At 43.6% G+C, this 17,241-nt stretch overlaps 1 protein-coding gene across 5 annotated transcripts in view; it reads left to right on the top strand.

Annotated features, from left to right (window-relative positions):
• Positions 1-17,241, top strand: part of LOC137347144 (protein argonaute-3) — a 154,186-nt gene that overhangs the window by 58,215 nt on the left and 78,730 nt on the right. For all 5 annotated transcript variants that reach the window (XR_010968872.1, XM_068011287.1, XM_068011286.1 and 2 more), the window contains 3 exons: positions 7,283-7,403; positions 11,505-11,719; positions 13,215-13,351. Coding sequence is in view for 4 of the 5 variants with exons in the window: in XM_068011287.1 (XP_067867388.1) it covers positions 7,283-7,403; positions 11,505-11,719; positions 13,215-13,351 (473 nt within the window). In the remaining variant the exon portion in view is untranslated. The remainder of the gene's footprint in view (positions 1-7,282; positions 7,404-11,504; positions 11,720-13,214; positions 13,352-17,241) is intronic.

Below are 17,241 nucleotides of genomic sequence, written 5' to 3'. Positions count from 1 at the left end.
GTTTCGTGGGGGTGCACGGACTGCACGTGATGTCTGGAGCAGACCAGGTGAAGGGAGCTGGGAACAGATTGGGGCGCCAGTCATAGCCGCCCCAGGAAATTACCTCAGAGCCATGAAAGTTGCAACAGTGCAGAGGGGTCTCTGCCATTGGGAGACAGGTGTACTTGGTGCTGCGCAGGTGTCGGGCATAGCGGGCAGTCAGTGCTCGAGCAAAGCAAGGGGTCATCTCCCTCCTAGCATCGTGGGGGCAAGAGCAGGAGGCAAGGCATCCAAGAGTAACTGGGCAACCAGCTGAGAACAAGGAAGGCAGCAGCTGACAATGGGGGCACAACCTCTGATTTTGGGCCCAGTGGTCATGAGGAGCGACAACCTCCGCAGGAAGGGCACCCCCTTGTCATCGGGGGGGACAGGAAGGACACAGAGACCATACTCTCTGCATAGGATCAAAGAAGAAAAAGGAGGAGCTACCAGGAGATGACTGAGACCCAATGCCACAGGAGACTGCGGCTCTCCAAGTATCTGTGCCCTTGTCGCCGAAGACCTCATGCTGCTCGTCATGTCTTTCCAGTAGCCCGTCAAAGCTACAGGGCTACTAGGGCGGCGCAGTGGTTAGCACCGCAGCCTCACAACTCCAGCGACCCGGGTTCAATTCCAGGTACTGCCTGTGTGGAGTTTGCAAGTTCTCCCTGTGTCTGCGTGGGTTTCCTCCAGGTGCCCCGGTTTCCTCCCACATGCCAAAGACTTGCAGGTTGATAGGTAAATTGGCCATTAGAAATTGCCCCTAGTATAGGTAGGTGGTAGGGAAAAATATAGGGACAGGTGGGGATGTGGTAGGAATATGGGATTAGTGTAGGATTAGTATAAATGGGTGGTTGATGGTCGGCACAGACTCGGTGGGCCGAAGGGCCTGTTTCAGTGCTGTATCTCTAAACTAAACTAAACTACAGTGCCCTTGAACTTCACCTCCGGCTGCTTCCAAGGATCTGCAGCAGACCTTAGTGGCATCTTGCAAAGAGCAGCACACCACTGCACTTCGCAGTCACTGTGGTGCCCTATATGCCAGAGCTGGAGAATGCATTCATTTCCCAACAGATGAGTCTTAGCAGGGACAGAGAGCAGTGGGTTTTGCCACCATAGCTGGATTTCCCAGGGTGCAGGGCATCAACGATTGTACCTATGTGCCCATCAAAGCCAGTGAGATTCATCAACAAGAAGGGATCTCCGTCATTGTGGTGGTCTGCTGCTCCCTCCATAAAATGGCCCTCCAGGGAGGTGTGGACCTTGAGGACAGTGAGACCCCAAAATGAGAACACATCAAAGGAAGAGGGGGAGGATAAAGAACACAGATGTCCTAGCTGCACAAAAAGGTGGTCGGGCATGGTGCAGGGCACAAAGGTCTCATCAGGATGCCTTGAATGTCGGGCATCTGATTCAGGAGCATTTCAACAGAGTCCCACTGACCCAGGATGAAGGGCATGGGACGCAAGTCACTTTGAGGTGCCTTCACTAACACATCCATTGGTGACAAAGGCTGGAAGATCTAAACTCTTACCACTAATGAAAGATGCACAAAGCCTTTGCCTTCTCTTACAAACACTTTCTTTCCTTAACCACCTCAAACCACTTTTTTGTCACGTCAGCAATAAAAGGAGTCTCAGACATGTGCCTTGAAGTGTGATTATTTATAAAATGATAAAGGGAAACAGTGCACTGAGACAGTAAGAAGACATCTCAGTGACCCAGTCAGCGCTCCGTGTGATGCAGTGGTCTCTGTGCTCGGCCACTCCTATATGGTGCTCCCTGTGCCCTCGGAGGAGGTGGAGGCAGCCTGCTCACTGGTCGCTGCCTGTGGCTGAGATGCGTGTGGAGGTCATCCTCGTCATGGAGGTGCCCATGGGGGCATCTCCGGAGGCCATTGAAACTCCATCATTGCAGCGGCAGCTTCCGTCACATGTCCTTGCTGCACAGAGGTTCCCAGAGTCAGAGGAGCCAAGGAGGTCGAGGATAATAAAGATGCCCCGTGAAGGGTGGCACTCTCCTCCTTGTCTAGCTCTTCGGATGGCTGGAGGGGAACATCAAGTGGGTACAACCAGCATCCACTCCAGACATCTCTGCGGCCACCAGCACCACTGACCACTCCAGGCTACACACTGTGGCGTGCATCCTGTGCATGCTGCTGCATCCACGAAGTTGGCCACTCTCTTCCACGGAGGACCTCGTGCTCATGGCCCTGAGTCATTGTGGCACAAATGAGCTGGATGGACGCCTCCATTCTCAGCCCATAACCCTGCATTGCCTCAGAACTCTGACATGTGGGAACACATCTTCTCTGCTGCTGTAGCAGGTAGAGCCTCCTTCCTAGTCATTCCTGAGGCCCTGCATCTGTGCCAAGCTAAGCAGGGCTGTGTCTGACCTCCCTTCTCTGAGGGGAACTGCCTACAGCTGCCTTTGCCTCAGGCACTTCCTCGTGCAGATTTGTGCCATGCTTCTTGCTCAGTGACACCCTATCTAAATGTGCGCCAAGACCCCCAGAGGCGAGAGTATCTGCGCCGCTGGGCTGTGCACTTGTTGGGTGATGGTGCTTCCTCGGTTTTGTGAGGTTCCTCTGGGGCCACAGAGGGAGAGGTGTCATGCAGTGGGCACCTGCACATGTGGGAGACAAAAGGAGAGATCATGAGAACCAGCCTAGGAGAGCAGAAGCCACTACAGTGCTTGGGCTACCCAAGGCAGCTCAGTGCTCGACATGCTACTGGATGGGGTGACATCCACTGAAAATTACAGCCCACCCCTGCCCCCACCCCCCAGTTGAGCGCTTCACCCTTCGTAATCACCATCTGTATCATGGGATCTCATCTCGCCAGGCGCATCTTGCTCCTCGTCTGGAATCCTGGCTGTCTCCATTGCACTTTCCTCCATTGGCGTTGCCCTTGAAGTGTGGAACCCTGCCAACCGTCAGCACCCTTTCCTGGGCATTATGTGCCCATTTCTCCTGCAAGGCCAAAAAAGAGCAAGATTAGGCCAAGCTGTCCTCTATGGCCAATGGCATCTTCCCCTAGCCATTAGTGGTGGCAGGTCCTCAGCAACAGTGACTCTGAGCTGTTCTGAGGGGTGAGTAAGTGCTCTGGGGGCACACCCCTCCCATATTCAGCAACAGTATGTGCCCTGAGGATCCTCAGGTGGTGTGTCTGGTGGGGGATGCAAGCCCTGAGACCTGTCCTGCCAGTTGGGGGATGCACTCACCTTCCCAGAGCGTATGAGGTCATTGAACATTTTACAGCACTGAATTCATGTTCTTCACATTACACTTCTGGCGCTAACAGCGGCAGTTATCTCAACGCAGGCCTGTTTAGTTTGGGTGGCCTCCTCCTGCCGCGCTCCAGGAAGATGAACCCCTCCTCTCCCTTACATTCTCAAGTATCACCTCCAGGCCCTTATCTGAGATACAAGGGTCTTTCCCTACTCTGGGTGCCAGGCCTCTAGCTTTCTAAGCTAGTTCAAGATGTCTGTCACCCTGGCACCATAAAGGTAACAATACCACATGGGATTATGGATCCTGCTTAAAAAGGGTGCTATCTGTTCTGCTAATTATTGAATTCCCCACAACTACCACATTACTTTTCCTCCTCCTCCTCCTCTTTCGCCTCCTCCTCCTCCTCTTTCGCCTCCTCCTCCTCCTCTTTCGCCTCCTCCTCCTCCTCTTTCGCCTCCTCCTCCTCCTCTTTCGCCTCCTCCTCCTCCTCTCTCTTTTTCCCCCCGCAACTCCCAACTCGCACTCTAGTTCAATGGCTTTGAACTGGCGAAATTCAAGATGGAGACACTGACTGCAGATGTGCTCGCTTGCAACAGTTTCGCTGTCTACAAACACCCACAACCTTCTTTAACAGCACTTTAACAAGAAGTGAGCACAAACATGATGTTGCCAGTAGCAGAGTGAGGAAAATCAGGGATGTGGAGAGGCTGGATTTGGAGCAACATGGAGATCTGAGTGGCTTGTCACAGAGATAGAGAGGGGTGAGGTTAGTTGACTTGCAACACTTGTCAGCTTGTTCATTCCCTGGAACAAGAACTGAGCATATTTTGTTTCCTTTCATATTGAGGGTCATTGAGAAGATTGGAGTTGAAGAATGCACAGCAATTCTGTTAGCTTTCTGCTGGCTGAGGAAAAGTAGGATTCGACTTGTGATATTGCTTTCAAGGAATATGTGAATAGTGGTTTAGTAGTACAGAACTTGTGTATTGCTGAAAATAGTCATTTTGTTGAAGCTTTTCACGTTGCACTCATCAGGACAATTTGCAAGAATACCAATGTAGGGGAAACAACAAATTTATACTTTGAGAAGAGACTGCTGATTGGTTGACAAGTTGACTCCGATTGGTAGAGATGTTGCCATGGAAGCTGCATTTCTTAAATACACAGGGCCCTGCTGTTTGCAGACAAATTGCGCCTGTTTCAGTTAGGCAAAATAAGTTTGTCATTCGCGGGTTCATTCCATCAGTCAAGCTGCCTGGTTTTAATTTCAAACAAAGCTTGGCAGTTGACTGTCAGTCACTGTAAACAGCTGCATTCCCCGTGGCAACGCCTCTGCCAATCAGCACTCTCAGATTTGTACGTTGGTATTCTTGTGAGAAAATGTCTCTATTTTCAGCAATACTCTAATATGTAAATAGTCAGTGTGCATATTGCTGCAGAAAGTGGTGTCATACACCATGTGACACAGTAGTAGGAGTTGTGTTGATCCTGAGTAAGATGTGCATGCAGAGGTCTTCTGTAACTTGTATATAGTATTGAGTCTTCAATGAAAGGAACCCAAAATATTTACCATTCATCAGTGTGTGATTGGTAAGTTTGTTTGAAGAAACCAGTAACACAACAAGATTTTCTAGCTCTGAATATCAATCAATCCTGTCAGATTTATGACCAACAGAATCTGTTAAGATGGATAGAGAGCAGGTGTAGCATTGTAAAGTAACCCACAGAGCTTTAGATAATGGACTGACTCGCTAGTAGCAGGCAGAATGTTATACTGACATTGGTATCTAGAAAAGTTTCTGCTTTGACAGCTTAGAAACTAAACTGAAGAATTTTATTCATTAGTACTCTGACATGTGTGTTGGAACAAACCCCCATTATAAAATGAAGATTAGTCAATTAGGTCATAGATTGTACCTGTTTGTGGTGTTCCCTAGCAGGGCACTGGTCTTGAAGAGCTTATCCTATAGCGGCTTCATGGACTAACATGCAGAAGGTCATGAAACAATATACTCTCTCAGCATAATGAGTTGTTCAGATTGGAAGTTTTCCAAGTTAATGAAAAAAAGTCCTACCTGCTGCATTTGCAATCCTCTTCTGTATTCAAAGTTTGAATGAGCGTAGAATTCAACATTGCCTACCGTCAATAAGATCATCCTCATTCTTTGGAAGAAATTCAGTCTCTGCATTAAAATTGTGCCTAACCAACCCCTTGATTATCTGTGATCCAATGCTGCTTGGAGCTCGTGGCTTTAAATTTTTGGACTCTGGATTGCCTACCTTGTCTCTTGAAGTTTCTGCTGTTCTTTCTGCTTAACACACTAAGGCTACAGTTTCAATGAAGCCTCATATACCCCAAAGTAAGGGAAGATCGCATCTCAGAAACAGTCCAAGTATGCAGATATCTTAAAGCAGCAGTGCACCTCGTGAATGCTTCCTCAATCTCCCCATGGATCTTGATCCTAAAATTTTAAAGTTTGAACTTGTTCCAAAGAATGAGGAAGTACAAGTTGCAGTCTCAACTATGAAGAAACTCCCGCATGCCTTTTTGTCAGATGTTGGGTGCATAAAGATAATGTAGGTTGACTTGCATATTAACTTGTTCTAGCCCGATCTCTGGGAAGTTAGTTCACCCTGGTTTTTCATCTTATTTCGCAAATTAATCCATTGCTTGTCAAAACTTAAATGTTTTTCAGTGTTGGTTGTGAGTTTAATCCAGTTTGTAACAATCAGTGACTGAACTTCACAATTTTGTTTCATAGTTTTCAATGTTCAATGAGATTTAAGGTTTGAAGCCTAAGCTTAAATATAGAGACTTAAAATGTGATATGTTGAGATTTTTAAAATTTTATTTGGAGTTCCAAATCCACTGGCATGATTTATTTACCAATAGTATTGGTAGCTACTTCTTGCTCCTAAGTACTGGCTTTATAATCAACTTGTGTTGTTGAACCATTGTATTTATGTTCTGGTTAAACCTGAATTCTAAATTAGTCCTTTTTATTCAGAGCATGTATGAAAGTATAACTTGTCCAGCGGCTTTTACAGTATGCCAGTCACATTCGTAGTGAGCAATACAATGTGCAGGTATCCAGGATACTACTGGTTAGTTGAGTATTAAGAAAGAAAATGGAGTATTTCAATCATGAGTAAACTGGGAAAACCCCTTTCTAAAATTGGCTTTGGTAGTATGTTGGCTATCACTTATGAACTGTAATGATCCCATTTCAGAGAGGTTTAATGCCAAAGTCGTCTTTGAAAGTCACTGTTAGAATTGGGGTTTCAGCAGGGTAAATGATGCTTGTGCTTGTTATCCCTCTCCAATACAAGCAGCACAAAGTGGAGGTGAGGCACAACAGCAAAAGTGCAAAGACATCAACTTTTTTTGGCGGGAGGGGGAATGGAGGAGGAGACGCCATCCAAGTATGACTTTTCGGAAAGCATAGTTGTTTACAGCTATTGTAGTAATAAATATTTTTGTACCTCAACAGGGTACAACTGTAGTTATGGTATCATCTGGTCCATCTGGAACTGTAACATCTTGGCCTCTATCCCACTGGCTCAATTGTTAAATACACCACGTGGTTGTACAGAATAATAAGCTGCAGAGATTGGGAAAGTCCCAAGTTTGATGTGTGGTCAGTATTGAATTAGCTATTTTCAAGTGGGCTGGTCTTGAGTGTTCTGGAATGGTAAACAATTTATTAGGTTATCACTTCATGGAAGTGCTCCTGTGGGAGCCAGGTGAAGGAAAAGTGGAACCTAGTAAGGATATCCTCTCTCGTTATGCTTCATTAGCATTAGATATACTCATTGAACAATAGACATTTGGAGTTAAATACCAGAGTCACTGCCTATGGAAATGTATGACAGTATATGTTGCTCCTTTCAGTTGAGGAGAGGTAAGGGAGGATAATTGGAAAGTGATACTCAATTACCTTGTGTTGTTAATAAATAACTTGTTGAGTTTTGATTCTTTTCTGCTTCTAGTGCTTTTCAGCATTTCTCACTAGGCGTTCTGTGTTATTGCAGGGAAGTGGTTGACTCTATGGTTCAGCATTTTAAAGTCCAGATTTTTGGAGAAAGAAGGCCTGTCTATGATGGGAAAAGGAGCCTCTACACTGCAGATCCCATTCCCGTCAGCACCACTGGGGTAAGTTTATTTAAACAAATTTGTTACCTATTCAACACTCCACACAATGGACTTGTTAAGACGACCAGAGATTCAAGTCTGATGCAGTCATATGCAGTAGGTAATGGACATGAGCAATGAGTACGCTTAGTTTAGCTGGTGGTCTTGATTGCATCAGAGAAGGAATGCATGTATAAAGGTAAACTTTGACAGTATAAGTTTCTAAAGGTCCTTGTTGGCTTGGGAGTCCACTATGAGCATTTAAGTGTCTCAACCACAACATTATCAACTTTGATTTATGACTTTTTCAGTTTCTCAATCTCTGTTTCACTTGTAACCAAATGTATTTATCCAAAAGAAGATGTATTTAAAGAAATCTGGTTTGGTGGTCAACTCGTCAAGATATCTGTATAGTTGCTAAACAAATGGTGCTCTTTTTCTGTCATCAATTCTGGTAAATCAGTCGACATTGAGTTATGTTTTCAAATCTGTGTTTACAGTGCGTGATCTTGAATTTGCCTAAGATCGAAAATGGCCACCTCAAGATAATGTATTGTGCATATTCAGCCCTTACAAATTCTACCTCTCCATACCAGATTATTGTTGCACCTGGTACAGCACTCTCCTACAGCTATTCTGGTTATGCCTCACATTCAGCCATTCTGGACAGCAGTCTGGGAGATCACAAGGACCATGGCATTTTTTTTCCAGTATTGCGGGACCCATCTCGGTGCCTGCTTTTCCACGCGTGTGCGAGGGAGGGCTGATCATAATCTGAAAACCTGCCTAGTTCTTGCAGTTGTCTGCCAGAGGTAAATGCTGCCTCCTCACCCATGGCAGAGTGGCAACCTTCCATAACAAAAGTGGCAGAAATGTGTGTGGGGCAATGAGCTAGTGATGTTCAGCATCCACCTAAACCAGAAAATGCTAAGCTCATTCTTAAAATCTTGTTGAACAGCTTTCTCTCCTCTTCAAACAACCTTTTAGGAGAATATGTAACAACAGCTGTATAACTGAAAAAAGTATGCCCACCTTTTGAACTCTCATTGTTTTCAGCGCAATCATAATAAAAACAAAAATGTTGCTATATTAATCAGTGCCCTTTTAAAATGTAATTGTTTTTTCAGCGCACGGTCCCTTTTTAAAAAAGATTTTGTGCAACTGCACATGCATTATTTATCACAGAACAAGGCCTGCGTGCAGTAACTTTGTTTGATGTGCACACACACAGCTTAGAGGCAACATTGGTATTAATGTACTTCTGTAAACCCCCTGTAATTAAAATATTTAACTACATATGAATCCTGAAATTTAATTTCAAACCATGTGGAGGGAGAAAAACTTCGGCCCATAATTTGGCCTTCCTATTTCACATCTACATGCTGCCCCTCAGTGACATCATCGGAAAGCACAGCTTAACTTTTCACATGTACGCTGATGACACCCAGCTCCACCTCATCACCACCACCACCTCTCAACTCTTCCACTGTTAAATTATCAGACTGCTTATCTGACATCCAGTACTGGTTGCGCAGACATTTCCTCCAATTAAATATTAAGAAGACTGAAGCCATTTTTTTCGGCCCCCGCTCCAAACTCCAGTCCCAGCTACTAGCACCATCCCTCTCCCTGGCAACAGTCTGAGACTAAACCAGTCTGTTCTAACCTTGGTGTCATATTTGACTCCAAGATGAGCTTGCGACCACATACTCACACCATCAAGCAGACTACCTATTTCCACCTCTGTAACATCACCCAACTTTGTCCCTGTCTCAGCTCATCTGCTGAAACCCTCATTCATGCCTTTGTTACCTCAAGACTTGACTATTGCAATGCGCTACTGGCTGTCTCCCACGTTCTACCCTCCATAAACTTGAGATTATCCAAAACTCTACTGGCCATATCCTTGCTAGCACAAAGTCTCATTCACCCATCACTCCTGTGCTTGCTAGCCTACATTGACTCCCAGTCAAGCAACGTCTTGATTTTAAAATTCTCATCCTCGTTTTCAGATCCCTCCACGGCCTCGCCCCTCCCTCTCCCTGTAATCTCCTGCAGCCCACAACCCTCTGAGATATCTGCATTGATCTAATTCTGGTCTCTTGAGCATCCCTGATTTTAGTCGCTGCACCATTGTTGGCTGTGCCTTCAGTTGCCTAGGCCTTGAGCTCTGGAATTTCCCCTTTCCACCTCTCTACCTCGCTTTCCTCCTTTGACACTCCTCAAAACCTACCTCTTTGATCAAGCTATGGGTCATCTGGCCTAATATCTCCTGAGATGGCTCGGTGTCATACTTTTGTTTTATAATGTTCCTGTGGAATGCCTTGGGACATTTTATTACTTTTAAAGGCGCTATATAAATATAAGTTGTATAATTTGGTGTTAAAGTAACAGTAATGTTGCAGTAACCAGGCAAGGGCAGATGCCTGAAAATCCAAAAGTTGCTATTAGATGAGCTTCGCAAAAACTTCATTTCATCCAGCTTATCGTTGAAATGACTTGAACAGCGTGAAGTTGCTCTGTTTGAGCAGTAGATGCAAACTAAACTCACCGCAGAAAGTTAGAACTGGTCTGAAGTGATGCTTAGAGCCTGTTTTGGAGCCATTTAAGGTCTCTGCATATTTAATTGAGCCTGGAGTAGCTGTCAGGGATTTTAAACAATGTGCTCCAGTGTTGATTACTGCCAGTAAACCGCTCTCTCACCAATAATTAACTATTTTTATTTTATTTTTTTTATTTTATTTAGAGATACAGCACTGAAACAGGCCCTTCGGCCCACTGAGTCTATGCCGACCAACAACCACCCATTTATGCTAACCCTACAGTAATCCCATATTCCCTACCACCTACCTACACTAGGGGCAATTTACAACAGCCAATTTACCTATCACCTGCAAGTCTTTTGGCTGTGGGAGGAAACCGGAGCACCCGGGGAAAACCCACGCAGACACCAGGAGAACTTGCAAACTCCACACAGGCAGTACCCAGAATCGAACCCGGATCCCTGGAGCTGTGAGGCTACGGTGCTAACCACTGCGCCGCCCTTTACCACTGCGCCACTGTGCCGCCCTTAACTATTAACTAACTATTGCAAGTGTGGGCTTTCAAGCCTTCAGGTTTTAATTGCTGTTAAATAGTTTATAAATGTAAAATTAAAAATGTTTTAACTTTTTTCTCTTTTTCTCTCAGTCCTATCTTTCTCTCTCTCTATGCATTTCTCTTTGATTTGGCATTAAATTGACCCACTCGATTTTACACTTCCTTCTTACGCAGTTAATTTCACAATCTTCAATCTGATTGATTATGGAGATACATAGATGATTGCCCTGTTCACTCATATCGTAGCTGCCCTGTTTCCCTTGTTGCACTGTTATCAGCTCATACTTCAGTAACTTGTCCTCCAAAGATTTTTACAATCTAAACCTGGAAGGGCAACTCTAACTGCAGATGGCACTAGGTGCCCTGCCATTATTACCTTCTAGCTTCTTGCACCATTGAATTGGTTTTAATCCTGCTGTGATTTCAAGAATTAAAATTACACAATTTTTTTTACAAAAATGTTATCCGTTATCTAGCAAAATTATAGACATGGCAACACATGTCTTTTGGCCCTCATTTGCAGTGAAAGCATTTTTTTTCCCTTGGTGCTCAGCACAGACTTATCACTGGTCTTTTGGAATTGGGGTTTCATACTCTTTTTGCACTTACCCCTTTCCCCCGCCCTATTTTTATTTGTGAATTTTGTGCTTGTGAAACTGATCAGCTGATGCTTAGTGTGATATTTCCCATAGTCTGAAGGTTGCTAATTAATACTCAATTGTCAGTCTTTGTGCTGTTGAGCTGAAATAGATTAAGACTACCAAACCCATTTTCACATAGAAACCCTTGCAGCCAGCAAAGTAGACTGTTGTGCCTTTCCTACCATTGTTTGGGCTGTATTTAAGCTCAGATCTCGAGATGAAGGGGTCATTGCAATAACCCATTACATCGTCCGATCCCTGATATTTTTGGCCAATTTTCTATTGGTGGGTGGTTAGCTTTTTACAGTAAACTTACTGCTCTTTAGCAAAGTGAGTACATGAAGGAATGTCATAGATTGACTTGCAACTTTTATTTTTGAAGGTGGATTTAGAGGTGACGTTACCAGGAGAAGGAAAGGACCGAATTTTCAGGGTGTCAATAAAATTTGTTTCAAGAGTGAGCTGGCACTTGCTGCACGAAGTTCTGACAGGTCGTAGTATGCCAGAGCTGCTGCCTGGGTTGGACCTAGACAAACCACTCAGCACAAATCCTGTACATGCTGTCGATGTTGTCCTCCGACACCTCCCCTCAATGAAGTGAGTATCAACTTAAAATTCCTAAGATTTTGATTTTGTCAATTTCTTAATTCACCAAGAGCAGTTAGAGAAACCATTTATTTTTATTGGGAATGTTCTTTTTGTTTTTCCTTCCATCTGCCTCTGTAAATCTCTATGAAATACTCCCCATTTGAAAAGGTTGGCAAGTGTTGTTTTCCTGCTCGGTTTCTGCAAGTGCTACTCTGTAAGCGTTCACGCCCATATTTTCATGTGTAATTGCCTGAGCATTTGTCATATGAGGAATCATGAGTCCAAAGCCAAGTCTTTATCTGCTCAATGCATAGCTAAATGCAATGAGATCCGGTAATCCAGTAACAAGCACTTGGCATTGTTTCTGGCTTACTAGCAAAATATCACGTGCCAAAGCATGGTTCCTTCATCTTCACTGAATGGATTCAGTGTAAATCAGTTAGAGGCTATGGTTGTAAACCTGTAGAGAAAGTTTTTTAGCATTAAACAGGTAAATAAACAGTATTCAGCACAAGAAGTATATTTACTATTTTCTTCAATGTCAAAACAACAACCACGCTTTGGCTGCACTACCTTTGAAGACAAAATTGTTCCTTGAAATAGTCATGCACTTGCTACGTGATGAAACACTACAACAGAGCCACTATTCCAGTTTCGTCTCCCTGCTGACTGATTCACTCACTAAACTATGCGGCCAAATATAACACTCAATCAAAAGCTCCTGTTCACATTGCTTTCCATCAAAGAGACTATAAAGAATCATTGACTGTGCCCCACTATCTCTTTAAATACCTGCCCTACAGCTTCACCCCAGACACAGCTGCCAATCAAAATCAATGCTCCAGGAAATGGATGAGATGTTTTGTTTCATTAGTCTGTGCCAAATTTCTTGTGAGACAGATCCCTGACAAAGTGTGTTGTGTACAGTCATCTACCAAGTTCCAAAGCTACGCAATTATTTAACTTTCTCTTAGATACAAACATTATCCAATCTATAAGGTGAATTCTATCCAGCTTTCAAAAAGCTACCAACAATAACTGCCTGCAACTTTGTGTTTGTATTGTGGTCAGTAGTAAATAAACCAGTAAATAATACCAAGTCAAACTTTTTTGTCACACTCTTATCTCTCTGAATTGCCCTGGAATACTTCGTGTGAAACAAATTGTTTTGAAATCCAATCTCTAATGTTCACTAACATGGCAACTATTTTCAACACTGCAAGATTCCATGGACAACAATGAGATGGGTGATCAGTTATTCTGTTTTTGATGGTATTTGAGGTAGGAATATTGACTGGTCAGAATATTGGGAGAATTCTTGCTTCTCTTCAGAGTAATCCCATGTAATCTTTAACATTCCTTAATCAAGCAATTGGGACCTCATTGACTCATGCAAGGCCTCCTGCTTTATTTCATCTCTTGACTATATATGTAGTATCAGCTAAAAGTAGTGTATAAGACCCTAAACATGTGACCTGAATTTGTGTTCTGTGTTTTGTTACAGGTACACCCCTGTTGGTCGTTCTTTCTTCTCTGCACCTGAAGGGTATGACCATCCGTTAGGCGGAGGTAGAGAGGTCTGGTTTGGTTTCCATCAGTCTGTCAGACCTGCCATGTGGAAAATGATGCTGAACATAGATGGTGAGCACAATAATTTAATTATGTTCCATTTTCCATTTATGTTACCTAATCTTACTCTGATTTTCCCACTGGTGTTCAAATTTCATTTAACAGTCAAGGTGTTTAAGAAGTATTACATAATGGTTCTGACAGACCAGGCTGAGGAAGGTGGAGCAATGGGTTCTCACTCCTGGGAAAGGGGAAATTGAGTATTTAAGGAAGAAAGGGGGAGAGGAGGAGATGGGAGATAAAATGCCATTGCAGTAGCCAACTTATATCATTGTTCAATTTATTATTAAATAGATTCTGTTCTCTATGCATAACTGCACTTGGAGCTTTGCTTAGAAGACGTAATCTGGTGTCAAAACTTTCATCAGTGGCTTTGCTATGTTTTCCAGGTTGGCCTCCCGTCCCCTCTCCTCCATAAACTTCAGCTCATCCAAAGCTCTGTTGCTTGTATCTTATCCTCCACCATGTTTTGGTCACCCATCATCCCTGTACTCGCTAACCAAGATTGGCAATCTGTCCCCAAACGTGTCAGTTTTACAATTCTCATCCTTGTGTTCAACCCCCTTTGTGGCCTTGCCCCTCCCTATCTCTGTAACCTTCTCTAGCACTACAACCATCCGACAATTCTGGCCTCTTGAATATTCCGAGATTCCTTCACTCCACCATTTGTGGCCGTTCTTCCAGCTGTGTTCTTCCAGAATTCCCTTCTTAAGCCCCTCCACCTCCCTCTGCTCCTTTTAAGTCATTCCCTAAAATCCACCTCTTTGACCAAGCATTTAGTCATCCCTCCTAATATCTCCTCCTTTGATTCGGTGTTAATTTTCATCTGAATATGTTTCTGTGAAATGCAATGGGATGTTTTTCTACATTACAGGCACAATATAAATGCAAGTTGTTGATGAATCTTCTCAATTGGCATTTACTTATTTTTCTTTTAAGCCCCACACCTTTTTTTTTGAAAAAGAGTCTTTGACTTATCCTCCAATCTTTAGCCAAAAGGAAGGCAGGCAATTTGGCAGAACCTTTTGGTAAAGTTTAATTATGGGAATTGATCTCGGGTGTGTTAATCAACATGTCACCACCCAGAGTTGTCCATGACACGATTTATTTTCAGAAGTGAGGATAGTTAAATCATTTCATCAGATCTAAGCAATTGCTGTGAGCTTGGAGAGGATACGATCCAGCACAGCTTTTCTTAAAAATGCAGTACGTTCCAAGTTCTAATTTATTTTAATAATTTATCTACTTTATAATAAAATTCCATGTCTACTGTAGAACCCAGGGAAATATTCATAAATATTTGCATTTCATGAAACAAAATACAGTTGTGGCACATGATGCATCAAAAGAGAGTCTTTCTGATAGATTAGTCAAAATGCTGTTTTTTGCAGTATTAGCCACCAGACTTAATAATGTATCTGAATCTGGTAAACAGTTGATTAATAGAATTGAAGTTCAGTCCACAAATGACTCAAATCTTTGATATTTAAGTACTCAGATTTGTATTTTATTTGAAGATTTGTTTCCTTTCACTACCTTTACAACCTGTTCTTCTGCAAGCAGTTGGGTATCATATACCATGCAAGTATGTCCGTATCCAGGTTGCACAATGCAAATGGAAGTTGCAAAAAGCTTTTGAGGCAGCTTGTATTTTTAAAAAAAAATGTTAAGTGCAGTATTCACTGAGGTGATTTTTAACCTATTCGGTGCTGACTTTCTGTTGATCCCGAAGGGAGCCACATTTAAAGCATATTGGGCTGTCATCTTTCTTTGCCTTAGTATATTAGGTCCAATATGCTTCATGATTGGTGGCAACATGGCAGGGTTCTGCTTGAGAGGTTGCAAAAAATTTTTCATTCCTTCAAATTTTTCTCTGCTAGATGAATGCTAAGTTTTTATCCCATGTCTGTCTCAATGGCTAATGTGGAAATTCTCCATGTGGAGAATTAAGAGTTAGCATTCACTGCAGCTTTGACAAATCACAAAGTTCTGGAATTACTTATTGCAGTACTGCTGAATGAGGAGCATTATCAGGAATAAATTTTCCTTAAGTTTTATTCTGTTACATTTTTAGAATTACAGATCACTTTAACATGAACAGCCATCATCGATGGTTGACTATTTGTAACACCTTGGGTTTGTGCTGGAGGTAGACATCGCTTGGCAATTTGGTGCAGAACCAGTTCTACAGAATGTGGAAGTAAATACTGAAACTTTGATGTGATCAAGAGATGAAGAGTATAATTTTGTACTTCTCAGTAAAATGGGAATTGGATCCTTAGTATCCAGAAGAGGAAAAACTAAACACCATTTATAGCACTATTGGAAGAGAAAATGTGGTGGTGAATAAGTGGTAACTGACACATCTGAGTTTGAGAGATTATATCTTTCATTGAGAAGCTTTGAGAATAGGTTAGGATTTCTTTATTTAAGTTTTGTTCCATGTGATGTATAAAATGGCTACCGCCAAAAGGCGGTTTAAAAAATGTTTAAATAATAAAAGCAAAATACTGTGGATGCTGGAAATCTGAAATAAAAACAAGAAACGCTGGAAACATTCAGCAGGTCTGGCAGCATCTGTGGAGAGGGAATCAGAGTTAACGTTTCAGGCGTTATTTACATATGACATCAGAGGTCACGTGTCTGCTTCGTTGGCCTCCTTGTCTCGAGAGACAATGGGTAAGCGCCTGGAGGTAGTCAGTGGTTTGTGAAGCAGCGACTGGAGTGGCTGTAAAGGCCAATTCTAGAGTGACAGACTCTTCCACAGGTGCTGCAGATAAAATTGGTTGTCGGGGCTGTTACACAGCTCTCCCCTTGCACTTCTGTCTTTTTTCTTGCCAACTGCTAAGTCTCTTCGACTCGCCACACTTTAGCCCCGCCTTTATGGCTGCCCACCAGCTCTGGCGATCACTGGCAACTGACTCCCACGACTTGTGATCAATGTGACAGGACTTCATGTCGTGTTTGCAGACGTCTTTAAAGCGGAGACATGGACGGCTGGTGGGTCTGATACGAGTGACGAGCTCACTGTACAATGCGTCCTTGGGGATCCTGCCATCTTCCATGCGGCTCACATGGCCAAGCCATCTCAAGCGCCGCTGGCTCAGTAAGGTGTATATGCTGAGGATGTTGGCTGCCTCGAAGACTTCTGTGTTGGAGATACGGTCCTGCCACCTGATTCCAAGGATTCTCCGGAGCCAGCGAAGATGGAATGAATTGAGACGTCGCTCTTGGCTGACATACGTTGTCCAGGCCTCGCTGCCATAGAGCAACGTACTGAGCACACAGGCTTGATACACTCGGACTTTTGTGTTCCGTGTCAGTGCGCCATTTTCCCACACCCTCTTGGCCAGTCTGGGCATAGCAGTGGAAACCTTTCCCACGCGCTTGTTGATTTCTGCATCGAGAGACAGGGTTACTGGTGATAGTTAAGCCTAGGTAGGTGAACTCTTGAACCGCTTCCAGAGCGTGGTCGCCGATATTGATGGATGGAGCATTTCTGACGTCCTGTCCCATGATGTTCGTTTTCTTGAGGCTGATGGTTAGGCCAAATTCGTTGCAGGCAGCCGCAATCCTGTCGATGAGTCTCTGCAGACATTCTTCAGTGTGAGGTCACGTGTACAGCAAGCCAAAGTGGACAAAAGTATTTCTCCGAACATCCTTTTTCATTTAAAAAAAAAAGTCTGTTAGTTCGTGTCTTTTCAAATTTGTCTGTCCTGACACACACGTTTCACACAAGCTTTAAAGTGTTCTGGTCGTTTTATGGTATGTATGCGAGTTATTGGTGGTTTGTCTGGTGTCTGCTGGTTCCTTGGGTGGTGTTGCTGGTGTTCCTTCTCTAGGAAATGTTGCTGCTTTGGTGATTGTTGCTGCTCATCTGTTGCACTGGTTGGAGTACGGTT

Source organism: Heterodontus francisci, chromosome 31 (assembly GCF_036365525.1).
Source record: "Heterodontus francisci isolate sHetFra1 chromosome 31, sHetFra1.hap1, whole genome shotgun sequence".
NCBI classification, from domain to species: Eukaryota; Metazoa; Chordata; class Chondrichthyes; order Heterodontiformes; family Heterodontidae; genus Heterodontus; species Heterodontus francisci.
Note: the sequence above shows the minus strand (reverse complement) of the source record. Positions and strands in the feature narration are given on the sequence as shown.